Genomic DNA, 18,395 nt, shown 5'->3' with positions numbered 1-18,395 from the left:
AAACAAACAAATAAACATTAAAATTATCCCTTCATTATTGTCAAACTTTTCATAATGTTTTCATTGCTTACTATAATCTGGGGCATCTCACTGTTCACACGCAGGAGCAGGGTACCAGAATCCACAGTGGAACCCACAGTATATGATTCAGAACTGGGGACGAGTGGAAACCCTGGCGTCTCTGTGCCAGCATCAGCTTCAGAACTGGCGACTAGGATCCTGTTGCTGAACGGCTGGGTCATGTCCACACATTTGAAGAGGCTGGTAGAAACCAGAATAACTCAAAATCCAAGTTTTAGGGTTTGAGTAGCCTGAGGGGGCCAGGAGAGAAGTAGGGATGAAGGTGGTCAACCAAAGCCAGGAGAGAAGATGGAGGCTTCACCATGCAGGTACTTTGCTCTGTATGGCCAAGGCAGGAACGTCTGCCTAAGTCAGGGACATGTGACGTTGATCATGATAGGAAGATGAATGTGACATTTCCCTTTTGTATGAGCTGCTTCTTACGAATATAGGGCATGCTGTGTCAAGAAAGAGAATAATCTCATTCTTTAGACAAATCTTTTTTAAATTTGACAGTCACATTTCCAGATGTCTAAAGAGAAAAGTTCAGGACAGACATGGCCACCAGCATCAGGACTTAGGTAGACAAGGGTCCAGAGTCATAGTCCTTTCCCGGATGCTGCTACAGTGGTCAGCAAAGGTGCCATGCCCCTTCCTGCCTGTGCTGCCTGGCTGCTCAGTTGTTTAAGCCTCTATGTGGAGTCAGATTGACCGTTGCACCAGGTAAATAAACTGCAAGGAAGATCGATGAAAGGCGGAGTCCCTGGATGTACAAGACACTGTACAGAATTTGCTTTTCTTCTGAATGTGCTATGTAGGACAAACTGACAGGCAAGGGAACGCACACTTCATGTACTTCTTGTCCACGTGTCATGCTTTGATTCACATGCAAGCACCCGGAGCCCACAGTTTCTCTACTTAGGGTTAGAACACAGGTAAATGACCAAGCGTGCTGTAGGTGTCCTCTGTGCACTATCTTTAGTTTTTGCTGGTCTGGCGAGTAGCCAGCATCCCATCAGAGGGTGTGATTGCTCCCTCATTTCACTAGATGGGAGCTCACACACCACTGGGCAGGCTCTCCATGACCTGAGTCCCTCCCTCGTGCCATTCCTGTGTAAGTCCTGTCATGTCGTCTCCCACGTTTTGACGTTACCACGTTCACGTGTTCATTGGCTGTATCTGCCTAACTCCGGGTGAGATGCAAGATGCTTAGAAAGAAGCAGAGCTCATGCCACCTGCTCTTAGACCTGTAACTGTGGCTGGCCCGTGATAACGGGTCATCACCTATCTCTGGAAAGAAAGGTCAGTTACCTAAGTCCATGAAAAGTTTCTTAAAACAAGACGGACAACCCTATGTGTGCTTTGAAGAGACAAGCTTGTTTAAGGTAGATGTTTTTCTGCATCCTGGAATCCAGTGTGTTTCCCTCCTTTCTGTTGCTATCCACACTGGTGCATTCTTGGAACAACATGTCCCTGTTCTTGCTTTGGTTGTGCTTCAAGGAGCACAGGAGCCCAGGCTCCCTTGGCAGGTTAGAAAGGAGGCTTTGGGTTCCTCCTGGCTTTGCTGTGTACCCCATGTATAACCCAACACTGTATGCTTGCCTGCTTGTTTACACTGTCAAATAAACGGCAGGGCAGCACACAGAGACCACAGCAGCGTGCACATCTGTTCACCCAGGCTCACACTGGCAGCCTTGCCTCTCTAGCTCTCAAACACAAAAATATATTTGACCTCTAATTGCCACTGTTTCATAAACTTATATTTTGAGGCTCATGTTTGATAAGTATTTCCCAGACTATTTATTCAAAATAAACGTTCTTACTACTTAATGAAAAGTACTCTGCATTTCATGTTTTTTTTTTTCCTTCCCATTAAACTGGTTCCAGTTTGCTTCTAAATGAAATCTGTTGCATTCTGATTTTGGAGGTGCATTTGTTCTAGAGCCCCTAAATGGTCTTGTGAAAACTGCTTTGTTTGATAAAAACCACGATGGTGATAATTGAATTAAATTGTAGCATTCCTCACAGCTAAATGCCTCATTCTTGATACCCTCTTTAATATAGAGTCCTTTATTTAAGAGTGTTCTTGAAATTAATGATGTATTTCTACTAAAATAATGGCTAATGACATTGAGGACTGAATACCTCATACCTGGTTGCAATTGGATACTTGCGGCCCAGCACCCACAGCAGGGTGACCAGAGAGGAGTTTCAGACCCAATGGTTAAGTGAATCTAGAGGGCTAGCGTATTCAGTGCGAATGGGGGCAGGGGAGCATCTCAGAAACAGGAAGTCGACCTGGTTTGCCCATTTGGAAGCAGTTAGTCCTTTGGCAGGTGATCTGATTTTCGTCTGACTGCATCTGTAGGGTATTGAGATTAGTTCTACGATGCTACATGGGTTTTTCAAGAAGAAACAGAAGAGGGGTTGAGCGCTTTCCTTATACATCAAGAAACCGAAAGTCCTAAACTTGCCGAGGTGTGCAATTTCCGGTGCTGTGTGTGTTTGGTTGACTGTGGATTTTCAGTACTGATGCTTCTAAAATGATGTGAACAAAAAGACTTTAAAATATAAACCACAGGCTACGAATGTCATTTAGGGAGCACAGAGAGGGCACAGGTAGATTTTTAAAAACTATTTTAATACAAGATTAATAGCAATTTTCTATCCAAATCAGAAATGAAAAAAAATCTTAACCCAAATAATAGTCATTTGACAGTCACATAAAATTTTAGGTTTGATTGGTGCACACATTTCTCCCGCATATGTGTTCTGTCTATGCGCACAGAGACTACACTGTGGTGCCTTCATCAGGTGTTGCTCACGGAGTCCGCCATTACAAGGCCACGCCAATGATTCCAGTATCCACTCCACTCTCAGTGAAGTCCCAAGCATTCCCATGCTAAGCTGAATCTGGGCTGCAACAAATCATGACAGAGCAAGTCTCCAGAGTGCGTACAAATCAGTACTCTATTTGTAGAAGTTGGCCTAAAACTAAGCACTGGCTAGTGTCCCTACCAAGGAGGAACACATTGCAGATTTAGAACTTATGGACTACTTTCCTCTTCTGGTTGCAAGGCTACATTTTTTTTTTTTAAAAATTTAAATGTGTTAGTAATTGTAAATCAAAGAAAATGAGCTTGAGTATCTGCAGGTGTTTGGAGAAGTCAAATCCTGTGTCTCTTAACACTTGAAACCTGAAGTCAAACTACCTGATAGCTAGCCTTGCAGAAAGAGGTGAGAAGTGAATCGCAAGCAAGGATTTTTATCAAGTTTTATTCCTCCTTGAGGACTTAAGTTGGTGCTTAGTCTGTAGCCAAATATGTGTGTAATGGCAAGAATTGAAGAAGGCTGATGTCTCTAGCAGGGAATGGAACTCAGGATTCATGGTTCTGCATTCAACAATATTTTCAATGTGTTTGATTTAAAGAATGCTCCTTTCAAAATTACTACCACTCATCAATGAATCGTGTTTTTCAGTGTAGACAAAAGTAGCTTCTACCCCTTACATTTGAGGAAGTGGTTCGTGACACCTTCCTCCTTGGACGAGTCATGGTAAGGGGGTCAGACTTCCAGTGCTACAGTCTTCGATGGTGTAGTCAAAGTGCCAACTTGGCCTTCACTGCAACGACAGAAGGCTGACTCATGGCTGTCAATCCAGGACCACAGGGCTCCTATTCATAAATTTACAGTTCATTCTTCTCTGCTGAAGACATTAGCCTCCATGTAGCATTTGTTGTAACATATACAAAGTATAATAAACATCAATTACAGATGTGTATTTCTGTTAGAAAAATACATATTATAACTAAAGAACATGTAAATAGAGGCACTTCAATAAGCTAAGTGTTTGCAGTTCTGAGCACCACCCACCAATTTCTAGTGTCCAATTTTGGGGTCCCATTCCTCTCTACTCATAACACAAGTTGTGATGTGATTATGGAATTTAGGGGACATCTTCACAAATGAGGGGAGGCTATGAGTGGCGACGGAGAATGAACACACCCCCTATCACTCTGCTAAAATGAGAAAGCAAGTTTGCGAGGAGGATTCCACAGTACTGAAAAGGGGAAACTCAATGAAAAGGCCGAGGGAACAGAAAAAAACAACAAAACACCTTAGCATTAAATTACTCTAAAACCCTTATGATGGATGACTACAAAAACCAGGAAGTTCAAGTGAATGATATTTTGACCATGTCCGTGCAAGGTGACGAATGATGTGGCTTAGTTGGCCGAGTCTCATTCCAGCTCTCGCCTGGTAGATCTTGTCAGTAGGAATACCTTTGAGAATATAGATGTTGGAACAAAGGAAGCAAGCGTTTTTATAGTAGCTGTGTGAATAGTGTGCACAGAACATGGGCTCATGCTCATTAATGTAATGTGTTGTCATGTGCATGCAAAAAAAAATCCATGTGGGGTCAAAAGCATAGTAAAAAATAAGAATCTAGATGGATGTTATAGAAATAATATAATGTAGAAATATTTCTAAAAGGAAGATGGAGCTTCATGTTCCATCATAAAAATTATTACTCAAATATCCTCGAAAATCAACATTGGTTTAATTTGTATTGCACCATAATTTTTGGAGACGAACAATACTGATTTCTGAACATACAGTGAGCTGAGTAACGTAAGTGACTGGTCCTTCGTGGAGATGTTATGTGTGACTGGTGACTAAAAGCCGAAGGGGGGCAGTGAACTGGATGGTTTTCCAGAGGGATGCAATTCTGGATTTGACTAAGGATTAACTTCACACAAACTGAAGCAAAAGATGCCACAAAGTCTCTCAGAATCCTACACTTCGTATTCTGTTAGGCATACAGTAGCAACCGATGTGGGTAAAGATGTTTTGTTTTTCAAAAGTGCTCAAATATGCTTAATACTAGTGCATGTGTTCTACTTAGACATGGTGACTAAATCGATAACTAATTTCATTTTTGGTGAAAATAGAGATAGAACCATCTATGTGTCAATACTGTCGATGAGCCAGTTAAGATGTGATTGGCGTGCCGTGGTGTCTTGAAATATTTCTTCTCTCTAATGCAGATGCATTGTAAAAACCAAAAACCCAAAACAAAACAAAACGAATAACCCTCCCCTCAAAACCAAAACCACATGGCTAGCCAACAGTCTTCAAACAACCCCAGTTTGGTTTGCTTTGCTTCTCTCTGCTGGGAGGGGCACTGAGCCTGACTTTGTGGGTCGGTTAGAATTGGCCTCTGGAGTTTAGGTCATTTACTGTAGTCCCCAGCAGGAGTCCTAGGCCAGAGGTGTTGTACTTGAGAGCAATGGTTTTCCATGACTAACATTCTTTACACATACGCATTCCATTGCCAGTAACGTCCTGTGCACCAAGGCTCATCCCGTGAGCTCAGGACACTTTGGAGCACAGGGACAGAGCAAACTTGTGTGAGAAGGGTGTGCCCTGGCAAACTTGGACTAGATGGACAGTTAGATACATAAAAAGTTCTCTTTCTTGATTTCTTGGTGCTCACAGATCATTGGGGATTCCCTTCTCTGAGCCCCACAAAACAAGAAGACCTGGTTGACAGAACAGTTTTGTTACAAAGGAGTGTCAACCCTGAGCTTGGAATTAAGAAGTTAAAATCTGTGATTTATATATATATATTGATATAAAAATAGATGATCATTACTAAGACTAAAAAAGTGAACGAAATCTCCATGTCAGTACTATATATATAGTGTTTTTTTCTCTCTCTTTTTTTTGTCTTGAGTTTTTTTGTTGTTGTGAGTTATTTTGCAAGAGAATGCCCTTGTAATTCTGAAACCAATTGACACAAACCAAAGAGTCTAGAACAGAAGCTCATGTGTGGAGCTAATTATCATGTCAGTGAGAGAACTCTTATCTGGGGGACAGTCAGGAACAGAGGAACTATGAGGTCTAATTCACATCAGACTGGTGGCGAAAGTTGAGACTGTACCAATGAAGATAATTTTTTTGTTTTTGTTTTTTTTTTAGTCAAGACCCAGGAGAAATGAGACTTGACAGGGGCATCCGTGAAGAACTGAAGACAACTGGTGTCAATTGGGTACAATGGACAGGTGTCAGGAGAGTGAGAAAATACTGCCGTCAGTGAATGTGGCATCAGGCAGGTGAAAGAGAGGCATTGAGTTGCTGTAAGAGTACTACTCATATAAAGACAGAATCCTAAATTTACTATTAGTACCTCCAAATCATTTTGGGCAGAGTGCAAGACAATACCTCCAAGACAACAGCGTGTTTCCACTACATTAAAAAAAATGTTACGCTTCCTCCTCAATAAGCATTTTGTAAACTTGGCTTGTCACAGAAAAGCTCGCCCGAGGAGCTGGCTGTCATCGCCAAGCTGATAGCATGAGAGTTCCTTTATTTGCTTGCTTGTTGAAAAGGCAGTTGTCTTGGGGTTTGGCCTGATTTGAAAAGGAAAATTATTTTCTTCCTATCTTATTTTATTTTAAGTGGGGTGCTAGGAAAAAAAGAACCCTCACAACGTGAAATCCCTTTAATTTTGCAGCATAAAAGCAAATGACGGTAAGAAAAAAATCTCTTGGTACGAAAGATTTGAGTAAGAATTCTCTCTGGAATAAACAAGGTCCCCAGAGAAAGCTGAAGGAAAGAAGCCGATCCTCCAGCACCCGGTGCTCTTTGGGAAAACAAAAACGGAGGCAGGTTGCAACACTGCTCTCTGGTCATAGAAAACGGCGAGTTTTTGTGGCATGGTCCGTTGTCCAAGAGTGTAAGAAAAGAGGGGAGCTGGCCACTGAAGAGCTAAAATGCAGTTTCATTTGACCAAAGCCGGCGATTATCTGTATAGTCTCTGCAGGGCGAGGACCATGCAGACCAGAGACCAGGAAAGAAGGGAGTAGCTGCCCTGCGCGGCCGCCGCCGAAGATTCCTCTTCTCTCCGGTCAGGGTCCACCGCAGGGGCCTCGGTGGTGACAAACTCGAACTCCGTGGGACACACGTCATCCATGCACCCGCTGCCGCTGCCTGAGCCGCTGGATTCATCACCTGGAAGATTGACAAGGAAAGTTAGAGTGCTTGGCCGGAAGTAGAGACAAACAACAGCACAGTTCGTGTGGCAAGGTGTGGGAGAAACACTCCAGCAACTGGTTGCTCATCTGCCCACAGGTTTGTCCTTCGTGGGCAAGTTGAACAGGCCAGAAACAGCGTTGAAACACGGTACTCACTGGTATCTACCCAGGGTAAACTTGCAATGGGTGGCCCCTCAACAACACTGATATTAGATACGCTTAAATGGCGAAGAATTGTGTTCCTGGTGCTGGAGACATGGCGTAAGGGCTAAGGGCAGTCCTGCTTTTACAGAGGGCCTCAGTTCATTCCCCAGGATCAGTGCCAGACAGTTCCTAGACACCTGTAACTCTGTTCCTGGAGACCTGATACCCTCTTCCGGTGTCTCCCAGCTTCTGCACACATGAAGACAATAAACTCATGTGCGCTCGCACACACATTACACACATACACACACACAAATTTATATATGTAATATGTATACTATCTCTCTATTAACTATCTATAAATCATCTATCAATTAGCTCTTTCTCTATTAATCACCTATCTGTCTGTCTGTCTGTCTTAAAGAAGTAATTATGATCTTTGCTGCAGGCATTACGCTTTTTTAAAGACTTTTTTTGTTTTTTCTTTGTGTTGGGAGCCCAAGCTGATCCTAAACTCAGGCTCCTCCTCCTGTCTCTGCCTCCAGAGTGCTGGGGTTAAAGGTGTATGGCATCTTAACCTTCTTAGACAGACTTTTATAAGGCCACTGATGGTAAAACAGAGAATAAGAGCAGACAGTGCAGGCAGGAAGCTGCAGAAAGAGCGGCAGAGAGCCGCAGAAGGTAGACATGGTCATCACGCTTGGCTTCTCTCCCACCCCAACTCCCATGGTCTTGTCCTAAGAGCAAAGGTGGTCTCCTTTTCAAGGAGCGGGTAAGCTACAGCCTGTTGCTTGTTTCTCTGTGTCCCCAAAGGTAAGGACACTATGTATTTTAACGTTTGGAATAATCAGCTGTGGGATCCGATCACGTGACTGTAAGAATTCTACATGTGAAGTTCAGGCTGATACTTTGGTTGTAACACAGGTACAGCTGCTCACCCCAGTGGCTTAGAGCGACTTTCCTAGTCCTAGGGTACAGCGGCTGGTACTGAATCTGTATGGCCCTAAACCTCAAGTATTTACTCTCTGTCCCTTTACAGAATAACGCTGCTGGTCCCTGCTTGAGTCAATGCCTCATACCTAATGAGGATGGCATCTGCCCTTTCTGCCCACCGTGCCTCTGGGGTTGCTGAATTATCATGTTTCATTGTTCGGTTCATTGTTTGAGGACATATTCAGCCAACATGGCATAAGGGGTAAGGGCAGTATTGCTCCTACAGAGGACCTCAGTTAATTTCAATGGAGTAAAAATAATTCCAGAAAGATCCAAAAAGCAATGCAAACTTGCCAAATACTGAGTTAAACCCAGGTGAATGGTATGATGTCTGAAGAGACCCCGCTAAAGCTTCCTGCAATGTCCTGGCTCCCCGTCTGTCTCTAGCGCTCTGGACATGCAGTTCTACCCTAACTGTGTCTATGTCAAACACGTTTGCATTTTTCTTACCATCATTCCCTGAAGAAATACAGCATTAATGGTGATTTACATAGGACCTGTTATCTGAGGTGTTATCAGTAACCCGTGGATTATTTTAAGCATGTCAGAGAATGTGTGTGAGTCATATGCAAATGCCAAGTCGTTTTATGTCAAGGATTTGAGTAACTCTGACTTTCGATATCTGGAGGTGGTCTAAGACAACCCCTGCCACTGTGCCAGCTCCCACTGTGCCCACCTCCTGAAAGTTCCCCCTAACACGGGGGCCTGTACCATGTATTTGCTCGTTCACTGTCCGTACTCCACTTGAAAACAAATGTTTTGATGGTAGAGTCTTTGCATAGACCATTCACTTCCAGGTAGCCACTGATCTCTCATGTGCATCAAATGTTCAATGAATCCTTGTTGAGTAAGTCAATATGCCTTGAGCAATTAATGCAACAACTTCTATCGCCTTCTATAGCTGTACACAAGGCACTGGTAACAGGCTGTGTGTCAGGACAATTGGACAAAATGTGCATGCAAACTCACGGCTGCCAGTCATGCCAGATGGAAGGGATTTGATTCCTCCAGGAAGTGTGGCCTAACACGGAAGCTACCATTATTAACTTAGGCAGACATGTGTGGACATGTGTCTATGTCCCAGAACTGTCGTGGGGATGAACGAGACAGTGTTTCTGGAAAGATTCAGGAACTGTGATCTGTGTAATGAGGTTTGCTGTCCCACTCATTAGCTCAGTGAGTTCAACCAACATTCCCTGGCTCTTGGGCCTCACCGCTCCTGACACACGGGCGCCATTTTGGATTCAGATGTTACTTAAATCAAGGCAAGGCAGTGTAGGAACTCTTCTATTGTTCCTCTGAGTGAAGAAGAGACATTCAGCCCCATTATCCAGCCCCCAGTGGAACTTCTAAATACCAGATAAGATCATTTGAATACATTATCCTTGTTTCTTATCATTTCTCTGCCTTATCATTATTGGCCTTTACGAACAGAAAAATGCCTATTAATTAAATCCAGAGATATCAGAATCGCAAAGGGAATTGTTTTCAACACCAGCACCATGAGCAAGAAGTAATAAGACCTTTACGAAGATATTATTAGAGTGATTTAGAATATTAAAATTGTGGGAAGCAAATAATGACAAGAGGTTCTGGCTATGAAAAACAATGGCCCCCATCTTTTCTAAAAGGGATCACAAATGCAGGTGTTGTGGAGTAGAATGGGCAACTTAGAAATTACACTTCCAAGCAATAAGGGTGGTGACAGCTATGAGTGTGATAACGGCACACGGGCCAGGCACCGTCCTGAAACAGCTCCAGTCGCTGCTCGAGTTAGAACCAAGGGATGATCTCCACTGCCCTGCGTTTTGTTCTCTTCTGAGAAGAAATTGAGAAAAATCACTGCCTCCTTCACATTCCTCGAGTTTTCCAGGATGACATCTCTTTAGGCTAGAGAAGAAAGAACTGCGACAAAGCCAAGATCGGGTAATTCTAACTTTATCATACATTAAACAGTTACTCTCCAGGTACAGCAGCACTTGGCTGCAGGGAGACAATGGGACGGACCGAATGGGGACCATGAGGCTGAGGCAGCAGCAGCGGAGGCTAAAGGCTGGGGCAGCATTCTCTTCTCAAGAGGAAGAGAGAGGTCAAGCCAAAGCCAAAAGAGATAGTGGGATGATTTTGAGAAATGTGATAGCATTGCCTGGCAGTTTCCCTGTATGGAGAAAATAAATTCTTGAGTTCTTTAAAATGGAGGGAGGCCTATATGCTCCTTTCATCGCATATAGGCATCCTCCTGAAATTAACCTTCATCAGGCGATGAAAGGAGACAGAGACAGAGACCCAAATTGGAGCACCGGACAGAAATCTCAAGGTCCAAATCAGGAGCAGAAGGAGGGGGAGCACGAGCAAGGAACTCAGGACCGCGAGGGGTACACCCACATTCTGAGACAATGGGGATGTTCTTTCGGGAATTCACCAAGGCCAGCTGGCCTGAGTCTGAAAAGCCTGGGATAAAACCGGACTTGCTGAACATAGCGGACAATGAGGACTACAGAGAACTCAAGAACAATGGCAATGGGTTTTTGATCCTACTGCACATGCTGGCTTTGGGGGGGCCTGGGCGGTTTGGATGCTCAACTTACTAAACCTGGATGGAGGTGGGCGGTCCTTGGACTTCCCACAGGTCAGGGAACCCTGATGGCTCTTCAAGCTGATGAGGGAGAGGGACTTAATCGGGGGAGGGGGAGGGAAATGGGAGGCGGTGGCGGGGAGGAGGCAGAAATCCTCAATAAATAAATAAATTTAAAAAAAAATTCCTGGAAAAAAAAATGGAGGGAGGCACTAAGAATGTTCTGCAGGGAACAGCTTCACAGGAGGGGGTGGAGGTGAAATGACTATTGTCTTCCACCTGTAGCTTGTGTCTTTCTAACTCATTAACCAAATACACAGGCGTCTTCAGCTTCAGCAAGCGACGTCAGCATCATTGGCGGCTTTACAACTCATGGTCACGAATGTTTTTCCCCTGTGAATTCTCTCAGGTTACACAGTTAACAGAAAAAACAACATTCCTGAGGAGAAATCCCACAAAGCCTTTGCCTCTTGTAGCTATGCATCTTGAAGCCACTTAGAAAAAAAACAAATATACTTAAGTTCATTTCAGTGCTCACTTCCGAGAGCCCAGGGAATCTCTGCAAATGCTCTTATGTTCCCCACTGAAACGGTCATGTGCAATATTACTTCAGCCGTTTACTAATTCTTTAATATTCCGGATCTAAATGTTTACGGTTTGTGTCTGTGTACAGCTGAGCAGGGAGGAAGATAATACATTGCACCTGCTTTCTGCCCTCGAGACACTCTCTTAGCTCTTTAAAATGTCACCTCAGAGGAGCCTTCAATAGGCCCCTAGTGGGAACTTCTTGTCATTATTTGTATCCTAAGCATTTAATAATGCCTTTGTAATGGGAGATTCTGAGTCTCAAGAGGCACGGATTCTTCTCTATCTACAGTGAAGTCATGTCCCAACAAACTCATTAATTAAAAATACTACAATTGCAAACAAATTGAGAATATGTAATTTACATAGCATCCTAGCCTAGCACAGTACCCCATAGAATGTCACTGTTTATCTTTATGTTCTCTGCACTCACTTGGTCTGCCGATTTGAGTCCTCTGTCCAAAATCATGAGAGAATATCACACCACATAATTATAACTGAAGAAGAGATCCCAATTCAAACGTGGAAGTGCAGTTTCTACTGCACGTGTGCGACCTTTGAGTCACTATAAATTCAAGGAATGTTTATGATGTCATTTACAAGAGACAGGATGGGGACTCAAGCCCAGCTTGTAAAGAAATCCATAGAAGATTCTTTAGGCAGAGATGGGTGAGGCAGGGAAGAATTTGGAGTAGATATAAATGTTGTTATAGAAAAGACATGGGAAGAATGATCGCTTCATTATAAATGGATCAACTGGTAGATGAAATTATGTTTCTGCTTTCATGCGGCTAAATATTTTACCTGAAGCTGAGATAGTAGCTTAGCGAGCAAAATACTTGCTGTGCAAGCACAAGAATCTGAGTGTGAGCCCAGCACTTGAAAAAGCAGCCAAGCATGGTGGTGTGCACCTGAAATTCCAGCACTGGAGAAGCATAGACAGCAAGATTCCTGGGGACCACAGGCCAGGCAGCCTCGCTGAGTCAGTGAGCTCCAGGGCTCCGTCTCTAACAGTAAGGTTGATAATATCGGAGAGTGAATGACATTTAAGGCTGTCCTCTGATCCACACATGTATGCAAACAGGTATAAACATTACATACACACATACACACACGTGCACACAGCCTCTATTATTTAGAGGAATTATGATTTTAGTTAGCGTGTAAGTTTTGTGGCTCAGACTGGAAAAGCTCACGATTAAGGACAGGTGAGGTGTCATTAAAGATAATCATCGAGAGGGCCATCACACACAACCATCTTCCACTGCGGGGTTCCCTGGTCTTCGCGCGGGTTTTCTTACTTGTGTCTTGGAAGTTGACATCATTGCCGTTGTACGCATTCTTCAGTTTGTTGGTCATCACGCGGAGAGCCATGATCTGCTGTCTGATGAAGGTGTCGGGCCGGGTGATGTCCACCTCCACCTCGGGATTGTTGATTTGGTTGGTCAGCCCATCGTTCATGATTTCAGGCAGGTATCTGTAAGGCGGAGAGGAAGACATGGGTCAGGTGATGTTGCAATGACCTCGGAAGCCAACACTGCCCTGCTCTCTCACACAGGAAGCCACATGACTTGGTGACCAGCTGGAGAGGAAGACATGGGTCAGGTGATGTTGCAATGACCTCAGAAGCCAACACTGCCCTGCTCTCTCACACAGGAAGCCACATGACTTGGTGACCAGCTGGAGAGGAAGACATGGGTCAGGTGATGTTGCAATGACCTCGGAAGCCAACACTGCCCTGCTCTCTCACACAGGAAGCCCCATCACCTGGTGACAAGAATGCCCAAGACAATGAACTAAACCATAAAGGCAAACGTTCGTAGACAGTGCAGCCGGGGCCAGAGGGCTTCAGACTCATGCCTAAGTATAAAGAGTTCTTATATAGTTCTTATGTAGGTTCATCTATAAAAAAAAGTGCGAACTGGCTACTAGGATAAGGAATTTCTTGAGACTAACTACCATTTCCGTCCTCCCAGAGAGTTCTGAAACGCTCTGGTCCAGATCCTGATGGCTTCCTTGGCTTTGTCAGTTTCGGTACTAAGAACTGGGCTAGGAAAGGGATCTGAGCAGGTAGGGGCCTTAGTAAGGGACTCTTTCTTAGTGGAAGAGAATTTTGAACGAAGTTCCTTCTGGGTCTTAAAAAAATTCTTTGGGATGTTTTAGCAGGAGTCAGCGATCACTTATGCCTGCCTGTGGCATGTCTACAAGGGTGTTATTTTATATTTTGGCAGTGCTGGAAATTGAACCAAGGTCTTGTACACACTAGGCAAGTGCTCTATCAATGAGCCACACACCTATCCCAGACTTTTAATTTTGTAATATCATCTTTGGTCTAATTTGATAGGTGTGCCAGCATTCAGTAAAAGAGGTTAATATCTAAGCAGACTTAATGTTGTTGCCTTAGTATGTATTTGTTTGTCAACATTGCCAGTCTTTCAACACCCTGTCTAATGTCATCCAGGAATTTCTATACAAAGGGGATAGAGAGCCCATGAGCATATTCTGTCTGAGGCCCTGCGACTCTTTATGCTCCTGACCTATGGACTGAACAGTCCTTCCCTCTGGATGTCAGCAAACCTCTCACGAGCTCTCTCTCCCCCTCCCACACGTCTCTTTGGAGAACAGATGGTGACACCGGCTCACACAAACTCCCGTGGCCACTCCTCTTCTCAAGGGTGCCCTGCAAGTGCTGTCTGCTTAGTCTTTGTAAACCATCACTCCCCCTTGACTCTCCTGTGTAAACACTAGAGGGCGCTGGTTGATGGCCAGAGACCGCTCCTGTCAGGAACTGCACTGCAGAATTCCAGCCCACATTCCATTACCAGACAGGTGTGCTTTTCCCCCAGTGTGTGAAGCCAAGGCCAAGCTATGGCAAGCGGATGTAGTCTAGTTGAGTTCTATGAGATATTCACGCAAATTAACTGAACCCAGGAAGGGGGCGGGAGTAACTCCAATTTACAGTCAGGTGTCACACACAGATAACAATCTGGGGTCTGCAACTCGCATCTGAAGTGTGTGTATGTGTATGTGACTGTGTGTGTGTTGTGTGTTGTGTGTGAATGTGTGAGGGTGTGTGTGTGTTGTGTGTGTGTGTGTGTGTGTGTGTGTGTGCGTGTGTGTGCAGTCTTGCGGACTGAGCTGATGATTTAGAGAACACCACAGCCACAGCCCTGATTGCTAACGGGCTGGTAGCAAGAAATCCCCATGCCGCTGCCACAGAAATGTGAGCTGATTGAGTTCTGAGAACAGAGGAAAAAGCAAGGGAACTTTCCCCCAGCACACTGCGCTGCAGGGCTTTGCTTGTTTTTGTTACTATTTTTTTCTGGTTTATAATTACTTAAGTCTAAAATATTCTTTAATAGGACCCCCATCTTCTCCTAAAACAGTCTGGCTACCAGGAATCTACCCACTGCTTTATGGGGCTGCTCGGTTTGGCTGGACATTCTGGGTACAAACCTCCTCTCCAAGCTGAGGGACAGAGCTGGCGCTGATGGCCAGCTCAGCTCTGCAGCTACCAAACCATGCAAGCTGCACCAACAGTTTTTCTTTTCCTTTTCTTTTGGGTCATCTTTTTCTTTTAGGAAAACTTTAAACTATACAGAACTAGAGGTGGTGATAATATAGTGAACCCACGAAGCCAATTTGAATGCTTTTTTAAAAATTTCCTACAAAGGTGCCATCTACGTCTGCGTCCTGATAGGAAACAACCGCACCTCAGAGGGGCAATAAGAGAGCTCAATGGAAAGACCGTCTACAAAGGTGCCAATGTGATTTAAGGACCATGCATGGTGGCAACAGCAGGAGAAGCTCCTGGAGACAAAGAAGAGATACGGCACCAGAATGCACCAGAGTTGAAGCCGCAGTCGGGTACCCAAGCGCACAGTGTCTGAGTCCTATCCGGGAGGGGGCTAACAAGGGTTTCCCGACCCCTCTGGTTCCTACTGGAAGAGCCTAACTGAAGCCAACCGATAGGGAGCTGGCTTGTGGAGGGGCCCTCCAAGGTGCCAACAGAACAGCTCTAGGAGACAGCAAAGTATTATTTATTAGACAGGGTCCTGTTGCATAGCTCAGACTGGCCTCGAACTTGAGATTGTCGTGACTCTGCTTCCTGATTGTCGAGACCAAAGGTGTATAACACGGTGTCTGGCCATGGGCTTTGAGTGTGCTGTTACAAATGCAGCTGTGGTTTATTACCACATTTTGGGCACCGGCCCATTAGGGCGTGGTCTGAGGTACTACCCGTGTAGTACAGGTGCAGATGGAAAGCTCACTTGCTCTCTTGGGTGGTGGTCGGAGTTCTGTTCACAGCACCCAGCGCCCACAGGGCAGAGGACCACCGCTCTCTACCCTTATTGTTTTTCCCCAAATAAATATTTGTTATCTTTTATTCCAGCCTCTCATGGATTTCCTTAATTATCCGTAATTATCCGTACAGGTGGCCCTTACTCCTATTCCACTGCTCTTAACGCTGTTGATGGAAAGTCAAGCAATCTCCCCTCTATGGCATCATTCCCACTTATAGACCTGCGTTCTGCCCTTATGGTGGGAATTCTTTCCTTTCTGAGAATCACTTTCCAGATGCCAGAAACAAAAGCCTATGGGGTGTACAGGAAGAACCACACAGGTAAAGGGGAACCCAGGCTGATATTCGGGAGCCAAGTGTTATGCATGGCATATTTGCGTAGGCGTTGGTTTATCTATCTAAATCAGAGGGCTTCAGAAGAAGTTGTATATTTTTCTCCATATTCTGAACAAAACTGACCTTTGAACAAAATAAAAGTGAAACTCAGAGTGGACAAATTCTTTTCCATGAAGCTTCAAGTTATCTCTGGCCTAAAAATAATCCTAAGAGGAAAAATATTAAGTCCAAGTATCCATATCTCTTCACTTTTGTAGTAAATCATAAATTTCTGTCGGTTTTTTAATGTATCTGGAGTATAAGCAAAGTCTTATTGGCCTCTGAGATTGTCCATTCGGTGTAAATTCTAGCACATGGCATTACATTGGCTGCTACTGACAGGGAACTGTGACTGCCAGATTCCTGGGGTTCGGTAATGATGACAGTCCACTGGCAAACACGGCAGGCAGAAGCCATCAGCTGCTGACACGGTTTGAGGGGCTGCAAGGTGGCGCTGATACTCACGCTGCACTGCACTCTGGTCGCTTTTCCCACAGCTGTGCCCAGGCCGAGTCAGAGGGGGCCCCGTTCCTCCTGCATGCCGTTTGCAGTGCTTGGCTAGCCAAGTCTCATTTATCAGCAGCTTGCTACAGTATCTTCCATGGGAATGCTGCCCCTGGGAGTCTGAACATGCAGCAACAATAAAGAACTGCCAGGCAAACCCAGCATCTCACTGTGCCTGGTGAGGCTCAGCCACTTACCGTCGTCAAAACAAGGAGCAATGCACTTGTGCCCTCCAGAGCGTTTTCTCCTCTTGGTGTTTTGCAAGGGTGACTTTAAAAATTTAAACATAAAATAGGTGAAAAATAAAACAGCTATTTTTTTTTTTTTTGCCGCTGTAGTTATAGATATGGGTACAATTTCTGTAGAAGACCACTGTACGGTTGGGAGGGGGTGTGAAAGGCTGGGATCCAGGGTCTTAGGAGTCTGTTGGTTCATTTCCTCCCATGTCTGCTTTATTTACAGAAATCACAAATTCTGCAAGAATGGACTAATTACTGAGCCCAGAAGGCCCTTCCTCTGCCAGGTTTTAGCGCGGCTCATTTGAGTGACAGCAACTCCCATTTCTGGGAAACTAGACCAAGAGTTGCTGGCGCCGAGAGCCCAGGTTGCAAGGCTGGATGCACATGCACCGGGGGGGGGGGGGACAGGGAGAACTTAGATGTGGGACAAACTGGAGTGCCAAACAGCGGTGTTGTCCGTGCCAATAATTCACGCTGTGGTGTGGCAAGTGGGTGGCACCCAAGGACAGCCAGCTGCAACCTCATTTGGTTTGGCCTCTGTTCGCAGGAGCCTGACGAGGAGCGGCATCTTCGACAGTTCTGCAGAATTATCTTTCTTCCCCTCTAATGTCGTGCCGTTAATGCAGGGTTTCTTGATTACAACCAAGCATAGCCAATGAGGCGGGGAAGAGTCCCATGAAAAGGAATTGGAGGAGCAACGCATTCTACTTTGGGAGTCGGGGGGGGGGGCGCTACACATTGTGTGCCAGGAAACTCATCAGTTTCCATTACAACTTCTGTAACCTCAGAAACAATAACATATTTCTCCTTACAGAAATTTCTCAGTGGCTAACCACTGAGCCTTCCTTCCGTCCACTCCTCATGGTTGAGAGACTATAAATGTGTCTGTTGGAAGGAGAAGCAGGTCAACCTGTCAGCATGCAGTGTTGCTTACCAACACACAGGTGTTAGTAGTGGGTCTCATGTTAGCAGCTGCACACTCAAGGAAAGGGACACACACACACACACACACACACACACACACACACACGCCCCTTTGCGTCTGTGATAGTAAAAGTCTAAGCAGGAAATAAGAGCTGAAAGGCAGCTACGCATGGGGTTTGCTATGAATTCAAGGGAAGCTGTCATGGAAAACCAACGAAAAGAAGGCCAGTTTGATCTCTGCTCATGTTTGAGATGCTGCCCGTGCTCATCCGAACCTGTGGCTTTGGGTCTGAGGTGAGGCAGAAGACCAGGAAGGAGAATGCATGGCTGAGGGAAGGTGCTCACCTCGTGACAGCCAGGAAACAAGAGACAAAGCAGCAGGGGACGTGCCTCCAACGCCCTACTTTCTTCCAACTGAGCCCCACCCCACCCTTCATCTATCAATTAAATTATAAATCGATCCATTGATTGACCCATTGCTTAGGTCAGAGGCCTCATGATCCAATCAGTTCTTCCAAACCTCACCGTTGAGTATCACATGGGGTACAAACTTTATTTTTATTTCTTTTTTTAATTTAATTTTATTTAATTAATAATTTTTTAAAATTTATTTATTTATTAAGGATTTCTGCCTCCTCCCCGCCACCGCCTCCCAT

At 44.8% G+C, this 18,395-nt stretch overlaps 1 protein-coding gene across 2 annotated transcripts in view; it reads right to left on the bottom strand.

Moving 5' to 3' along the window:
- Nucleotides 1–2,684: 2,684 nt before the first annotated feature.
- Gpc6 (glypican 6) overlaps nucleotides 2,685–18,395 on the bottom strand; it is a 991,863-nt gene continuing 976,152 nt past the window's right edge. For both annotated transcript variants that reach the window (XM_026783266.1, XM_013349339.2), the window contains 2 exons: nucleotides 12,696–12,871; nucleotides 2,685–7,074 (listed from right to left, as the gene is read on the bottom strand). In XM_026783266.1, coding sequence (XP_026639067.1) covers nucleotides 6,866–7,074; nucleotides 12,696–12,871 — 385 coding nt within the window. In that variant the 3' untranslated portion in view covers nucleotides 2,685–6,865. The remainder of the gene's footprint in view (nucleotides 7,075–12,695; nucleotides 12,872–18,395) is intronic.

This window comes from Microtus ochrogaster, chromosome 17, assembly GCF_000317375.1.
Source record: "Microtus ochrogaster isolate Prairie Vole_2 chromosome 17, MicOch1.0, whole genome shotgun sequence".
NCBI lineage: Eukaryota > Metazoa > Chordata > Mammalia > Rodentia > Cricetidae > Microtus > Microtus ochrogaster.
This window is presented reverse-complemented; position numbering and strand designations above follow the sequence as displayed.